Source organism: Mus caroli, chromosome 3 (assembly GCF_900094665.2).
Source record: "Mus caroli chromosome 3, CAROLI_EIJ_v1.1, whole genome shotgun sequence".
In the NCBI taxonomy this organism is placed as follows: domain Eukaryota; kingdom Metazoa; phylum Chordata; class Mammalia; order Rodentia; family Muridae; genus Mus; species Mus caroli.
The window spans coordinates 110,385,086-110,393,278 of record NC_034572.1 but is presented as its reverse complement, the minus strand read 5'-3'; the positions used below and the strand labels follow the sequence as shown (position 1 = coordinate 110,393,278).

The window sequence follows — 8,193 nt, the reverse complement described above, 5'->3', positions numbered from 1 at the left end:
GACCAGGCTGGCCTCGAACTCAGAAATCCGCCTGCCTCTGCCTCCCGAGTGCTGGGATTAAAGGCGTGCGCCACCACGCCCGGCTTTTTTTTTTTAAGTTGGTATAACTGGTATGAAGAATTCAACAGGGAATAAATAGATGAATAACAGCATTTCCTTGAAATATTGATTCAAACATAATTTACAGTAAGTCCAGTGGGATAATTCATGACTTTTTATAACTTAAACTTCCGTCATTATAGAAGGCAGTTAGAGTGGCTACCCTTGGTTTGGTTTGGAAGCAGATATATAGGGTTTGGTAGAAAACAAAATCAGGTCATACAGATGGTCTTTTATCAGTTTGAGATAATTAAGGGTGTGAGATTTTGGAATATTTGCATATACATAATAAGATAACCTGTTACTGTGACTCAAATCTAAACAAAATTTTGTTTTATGTACAAGCATACACATAGCCTGGAAGTAAGATAATACAGTTTAAAATCCACCTGTGTGGTCTGACTAACCCATTCAATGTGGCAGGTGTAGAATTTCCATCTGAGCATCAAAGCGTAGGGTTTGGGAGCATTTTGGATTTTTGTATAGTAAGTAAAGTCTCGTGTGTGTGTGTGTGTGTGTGTGTGTGTGTGTGTGTCTTGTCTGGATTGAACCAAGTGCCCTCATACCTACTAGGCAAGTACTTTACGACTGAGCTACCCATCACTCATTAAGGTTTTTGTTTGTTTGTTCATTTGTTTGTTTGTTTTTTTTACTTACTTAATTTTATGCGCATATGTGTGTGCCTGAGTGTATGCATGAACATGCAATGCCTACAGAGATCAGAAGAAACATGAAAACCCTTGGAACTGGAGTTTCAGATGGTTGTGAGCTGCCTAACGTGGGTGCTGGGAACTAAACCCAGGTCCTCTGCAAGAGCAGCAAGCACCCTTAACCACTGAGCCATCTCTCCAGCTTCCCCATCTCCTAGTTAAGTAGCCACAATCTAGAATTTGAGAATGATTTGGTACAAGGTTCTCCTGGTAGAAGGTTCTTGATATCCTGTGGGGATAGCTCAGAGAACTTAGCTTCTGTATAATAGGTTTGGGGTTTAATCTCTGGCACTGTAAAAACATCACTCCCAACCCAAACCGAACAGTTCATCCTGACAGTCAGAAGAGGCAGATTAGAAGCGGGGGAGGGGGGACTGAAGAATAAGGCTAAATGAGAAGACTGTTGGAAAGGAAATAAAAAGGCGTTCTTCTTCAAGCTTAAACCTCATGTATTTGTTTCTTCAGCTGCCCAAACAAGTGCTGTTTAATTATTGAATTTGATGAAAATAGACAATTTGTAATTTGATCTAATTCTACTATAGCAAACCAGCTTTGATGGTTACATTGAGGGCTATGAAGCAAAACTGGAAGTCTGTTGTTTTTAATGAATCAGTTGCTGGGGTATAATTATATTTGTAGAAAAGAAGTCTTAAATCTTCCCTGAGAAATGAAATTGTTTTGAAAAGCTGTTTTATGTTCACTTAAAAAAATATTCTCTTAAAACTTTGACAGGCGCTTGGAGGCCTTGTAATAGCTGCTGTCATCAAATATGCAGATAACATTTTAAAAGGATTTGCGACCTCCTTATCCATAATATTGTCAACAATAATATCTTATTTTTGGTTGCAAGATTTTGTGCCAACCAGGTAAAATACTTCTTTCTCTTTATCATTTTTTTCTTTCCATTCTAATTCTTTCTTGTATGTCTTATTTTGTTGTTAGTATTACCATGATTCCATTTAGGTTTGTTTATTCACTTTCCAAAAGTTCATTAAGTGGCCACTCTCTGCTGGATTCTGGAAAAAAAGAAACCTATGAATGAGATGGGTGTGTTCAAGAAGGTCATAGTAGCTAGAAAACCAGACACAAGATGAATTATAACATGGTCAGCATGCGAAAGTCAGTATACATACAGCTCACTAACGAGGGGGCTTGAATCACTGAAATAACCATAGTATGATAGGGTTTCTGTTGTACATAGCTGAGCAGGGTAACAAATATGCAAATAATGTATTAATCGCAGTGTGATGAGCATTAGAGTAACTCACTCTAGGGTAGTGAGTCTTGGACAGTAGATCTGAATCATTATCAATAAACACTTATTGATAGAAAGGGAATTGTGGTTGAGGGACTAGGATCTACTATGATGCCAGCGTCAGGCAAAGGTCCATGAAGTCAAACGGCTGAATTTATAGACTGGGGAGGGGGTGTAATGTTGGCTGGAGCACACTGGCACATGCCTTATTCATGAAGTCCAGGGGGAGCTGTATAGGTTTCAGACCAGCTTGGGCTACATAGTAAAACTGTGTAATAAATAAAGCAAAGCAAATCAAAAGCCTCTGGTCACAGGAAGGGTAAAGATCAGTGATTCCTGTCCTTTTAGATTTTCTTTTGTTTTTGTTGTTAAGTTGAAGGTAATGACTTTGAAGCATTAATAGAAATCTTAAAGCCAAAACTAATCTATGACTCTAGCTGCATTAAAACTGTATATAGCAAGTTACAATTGGTAGTTAGGTTTATGTCCAGTTTCTATGAAGTATATTGTATATCTACATACATAGAATCAAGAGGAAAGCATGTGCTAGCTCCTTCCCTTAAACATTGGTACTGAGTTTTATTACTGCTTTGGCTTTTAAACTAAATTCACCTAAGTTTAGCCTACAGTAATGAACTTTTCCTCTTACATTTTGTTTTTAACATTTTGGACCTTTTATGGAATGAATCCCATACAGAGTGTGCATGTGGGTGAGGTCCTGCACCATGGAGTGTAGGCTCAAAGCCAGAGTCTACACTGCATCTTACCTCCGACCTATTTTGGACTGTGGGGCAAGTTTTTAAAGCTCTGTAAAGCCTTTCCTGAAGGTACAAAATGCAGCTAACCCTTGTACTGCTTCAAGTCATTCAAGAACAAAATGACATTTACATGTGAAGTATTTAGCTGAGTACCTGGATCATAGGAAGTACTCAACATTTATTACTATGTTTCTGGAATATTTCTTTCCAAATTACACTTGTTTTTATAGTACAGATATATAGTACAGATACAGTATAGTAAAGAATTTAATTTGCTTTTAATCTGACTTTCTCCTTTTCTTTTTCTTCATCCTATTTAGTGTCTTTTTCCTTGGAGCCATCCTTGTAATAGCAGCTACTTTCTTGTACGGTTACGATCCCAAACCTGCAGGAAATCCCACTAAAGCATAGTCATGTCCTATCCTTAGCTGGATTTTCACAATGGTGCCCTAGGAACCTCAACATGAATCTTGCACAGAGGACTTCTGCAGAGTCTAGGAAGAGACCATCATGCTAAATCTGACCGTTCTGCTCAAATGCTTTGAAAACGTGTAGCCTTCAGGATGAAGGGTGTCCATCATCTGCAACCCAAGCTTGCAAGTGTGTCCAGGAAGTAGGGTTAGAGTGGGTACTGGGAGGAGGCCTTCTGTCTGAGCTCCTAATGACTTCAGCCTTTTAGTTGCTGCAGAACTGTCCAGTGCAGCCTTTGCAAGAGCACACACATGCAAATAAAGACCAAGGGTTTGCAAGGTAGATCTGCCCACGGTTATCCCATGTTCTTAACCTTACCCTTTCTGTACAGATGTATCAAGTTACATGATCTATTTAAATGGAAATTTATAATTGCCTATCAAGCTGTGAACAAACAAATATAATTTAAAACCATCTTCATGTATCCGGGGTTTTATATTTATACAGAAGATTACTAAGGAAAGGATTGCTAAATTTTACTTGTTTAATTCCATAAGATCTGATGAGGTCATCTGGGTTTGAATCATATTTAAGTTTAGTGTAGAATCAATCTGTGTGTGTGTGTGTGTGTGTGAGTGTGTGTGAGTGTGTGTGTGTGTCTGACCATTTACTGCTTTGCGGCAGCTGAATGCAGTCTGGTTCTTCCCGTGCTAGGGTGGCAGTGACTGGCCCTAATGGAGCTTACTCAGCATTTCCCAGGTTGTCTCTTTTCTCGTTATTCTCATCATTACAGTAAATTGAATTTGTGTGTGCTGCCATTAAAAATTTTAAGTGAACTTAAAGGGATTAAGTACTCATTTAATAATTGAAAATAAAATAATGATTACTGTCCAGTCTCCATTTTGAGAAATCTAAACTATGAAGCATATATTGAATGTAGTTTTGAAATGGAGAATTTTCTTGTTAATCTGCAGTAGCAGATTTCTTTTAATCTTTGACAGAAACAACAATCAAAAGAGTGTTAGTTCTCTCAGTGGACCATGATTAAACTGATTTCCTTACAGACATTCCCTACTGCCATAGTGTTACTCTCTTTTTTCTTTTTCTTAAAGCATATTGTAACTTGTTTTTTTGTTTTTCTTAAGGCAGATTTTCATTATGTAGACCCAACTGGCCTTGAACTCACAAATATCTATCTGGCAGCCTCTGCCTGCTGAGTGATGGGATTAAAGGTGTGGGCCATTCTGCCCACCCCACTACATTGTTTTAAGGGAGTTGCATTATATTTTAAGTTCTAAGGCTATTTAGAAGTTTTTATGTCTTAAAGCCCACTCTCCCCACCTGATCATGTGTCTGGCAGATGTGACTGCCTTCAGGGTTTCCTCTCTGGTGTTCCTGTGAGTCCTTCTGGGAAGGAACAACCATTTGCTTTAGAATAGATTTTTCTTTCTTTTTAACACTGGAGTTGAGAATACAAATTATGAGTTATTTAATAATAGATTCAAAGGAGAGAGAATATATTAGAAATAGTAAAATAAACTGGGAGGCAAAATACATTCTATATTTGGAATATAAGTTATTTAATTATTGTCCATATGCAGAATTACTTATTGAATATAAGATCTATTTTATTCTTTCATTTATATTGTATATATTTTAAAACTTTGTTCAAATAGATACAAACCTGTAAAAGGTAATTATTTTTTATGTAGTTCTAATAGATTTTGTTAAATGGAATTTGACTCAAAAGCACTGTTGTTAAGAACTGTAAGGTTCCCTTGGCAACCTTGGATTGGCTATTTGATCTTGTCAGAGCAAATGTACTTTCAACAGTGAACATGGCTAACCAATTCCATTCAGAGTTTCAAAGTACTGAAAACGATAGAATATTTAACATCATTGCACCGATGAGGATAAAGTGATAGCAGGCTTTCTGAATGCCTGGTTTATGGTTTTCAGTGACTGCCTTTTAGAGCTTGACTATTTTGAGCATGGTGTGAGGCCAGCACAGCATTCAAGCATATGTCCTAGGATCTGTAACTAAGTACAACCCAGATCCTGCAAATACACCAAGTTCAAGAGGACAGATTCATAGTCTGCTCATATTAAAGCAGTGTGTGGGCAAGTGTGTTAATACAGTGTGGATTCAAAATGAATGGTTATTTAGATCTAGTCTACCCTGTCTTAACCCTACAGCAATATAGTCAAAGAAGCAGTTGGATAGTAAGGTTGTTCAAGTTATAATACATTTTAGATGTCTGAAAATCTTTTATGCATCATTTTTATTTTTCCTTTCTAGTCAGTTAAAAAGTAACTGTACTGAATGCACAGACTAACAAATTTATAAGGAAATAATAACATGTGGGGGAAGTGGGCTTGTAACCTAGATTGTGTCATATATATTGATGCTGAAATTTTGTGTAATGTGGTTTGTGTTTTGATGACATTCAAAGGTGTTATTGTGTCATGCTTTCATAACTCTTCTATTATTTAAAATGTATGCTTTTAAAGGTGTACTTGTTATTTCTCAGCTACTTTCACTAAAGGCACGTGTGAGTTCATGGAGAAGATTGCCTGCCAGCTGAGAGCTGTAGTAAGGTTAGGCACAGCACACTGGGAGAAAGCTTCGTGTCCCGGGTAGGCCCTTAGTGCAGCAACAGCAGCTCTTTACTGAACGGTTTTCAGGTTGTAAGTTGCCTGTGCAGTAGAACACAGAGGTTGGAGGTTCAGAACTGACATGTTTACATCAATTTCTATGGAATGACACAGAATTTCAGATGAGAAAAAGGCAACTTGATATTTAAACCACAGTCTTAAGAAATTCCAAAAAGAGATTAATCGACATTCTGCTCTGAACCCTAAAATAGAATACTGTTCTTACAAATCAAGTTACGAGACTTTAAAATGTCATTATACTGTCATGCAATGAAGTGTTTTTGTTTCCTTGTCTTTTTGAGGCAGCATCTTAACTGTGCCACCCTGGCTGCCTGGGGATTACTGTGTAGACCAGGCTGGCTTGGAACCTCACGAAGATCTGCCTGCCTCTGCCTTCAGAGTGCTGGGATTAAAGGTGTGGGCCACCACCCCCATTTGAGTTTTGTTTTGTTTTACTTAGTTTTTAAAGAAAGGCTTTAGTGTCACTCATTCTATTTAAACATTCATTGTAGAATATTTTATTACTATATATTTTTACCCTGGATTTATAAAAAGTAATTATGTTATACTGAAAGTCATCTCAAGGATCTCCACGATAGTTAAAGAAGTAATTGAATAGGGCCAACAAAAATGCACCTTTATCACAGTCTGGTCCTATGTGCCTTGCTTTACCAAATAAATACCTGACTTTTATGGAGAATATACTGTAATTTACAACTGTAGACACATACTTGAAAGTGGGATTTTTTTTTCAAGAATAACTATAGTTCTAGCTTTTGGTTGTTTCAACATTTTCCCTCTAAATCTATTGTCTAACCACCTGATACTAAGTATCCTATTAAAGTATCTATGAACAGCACTTGCTTACGTGAGTTGTGACACCTGCACCATGATTCAGGTTTGAGACTTTACCATTTGTATATAATTGTTTGTTTGTTGTTTCTTTTCTTGTAAGACATGATTTGTTGTGATTTAAAACAATACTTTTAAATGATTTTGACCCTAAATTGATATATGTCTGTATTTCATTTATAAAAAAAATATTTTTTGAGGTTTGGGAATATGATTTGTTGTATGTTTAAGTTTTATGGATATATAATTCAAAGCAATGTATAAACTGTCTTTTATTAAGTGGATTTTTAGATGATGAATTTCTCATGTCAATTTATGGTACCATTATTATATATATATTTAATAGATAAGAGAAATCAATAATTTTCATAAATAACTTCATATAGTTTTCTATATTTCCATTTTCCATTTTTACCTGTGTCTGATTTAATCTGGGGATTGGTTGCTTATTTTTATATTTCAGGAATGAATTGCTTATCTTCATCTCTTGGAAACTTTTTATCACAAGTCATTTTGCTTTGTTTTAGCCAGAAACTAGCTTTTATTTCAAGTGGTTAGAATTTCTCTGCCTCTATAATAATCACAGCCGAAAAGTATTTAGTTTGAAATAAAATACTTCTTTGCTGCTGACAGGTTCAGTAGTTCCTCAGGATCTTTCCTTCACTCCCTGAGTGGGATTGCTTCTGCCATGACACCCATGCAGTACGAGGCCAAGTTGATATAGCAGCACACACAGGTAGTCCCACTTCTGCTCCCATGTAACAGCACACACATGTATTCCCACTTCTATTCTCATATAGCCACACATGGAATGCTCCAAGACTCCAGGAATGCTAAAATCTCAGCGTTTTAAAAACAAAGGTTGGTTGGTCAAGTTCTCATGAATAGCACTAAGAGAAATTTTTCGCTATTATATTTTTGTGTTAGCATACTTCTTTTGAGACGAGAGAAGTAGCTCAGTGGTTTACAGCATGTATTGTTCTCTTAGAGAACCTCATTTTATTCCCAGTAGCCTCAGTAGACAACTTACAACTGTCTGTAATTCACAGGATCTGAGGCCTCTGTTCTGTACCAACCCTTGTATTTATGTGCACATACCCACATGCAGCCACGTACCTACAGGTAAACTAAGATAATAAAAGCCAGGTGTGGTGGCATATGCCTTATTCTCAGGACTTAAGAGGCAGGCAGAGTGTACATCTCTGTGAGTCTGAGGCTGGCCTGATCAATATAATGACATCCTACCTCAAATTAAACAAACAAACAAACAAACAATGAAGGAAAACATAAAAATAGAAGTTTGCCAGGCATGGTGGTCCACACCTTAAATCCCAGCACTTGGGAGGTTCAGGCAGATCTTTTGAGTCTGACACTGTGCTAGTCTAATCAAGGCTATGTAGTGAGATCCTGTCTCAAAAAAAAAAAAAGAGAACTCTGGTTTACTCTGTTTTTT

The 8,193-nt window shown here is 36.9% G+C and overlaps 1 protein-coding gene across 1 annotated transcript in view; it reads left to right on the top strand.

Annotated features, from left to right (window-relative positions):
* The window catches only part of Slc35a3 (solute carrier family 35 member A3), a 41,630-nt gene extending 34,258 nt beyond the window's left edge, over positions 1-7,372 (top strand). Inside the window, exons 7-8 of the mRNA XM_021158446.2 lie at positions 1,542-1,675; positions 3,143-7,372. Coding sequence (XP_021014105.1) covers positions 1,542-1,675; positions 3,143-3,233 — 225 coding nt within the window. The 3' untranslated portion in view covers positions 3,234-7,372. The remainder of the gene's footprint in view (positions 1-1,541; positions 1,676-3,142) is intronic.
* The last annotated feature ends 821 nt before the right edge of the window (positions 7,373-8,193 follow it).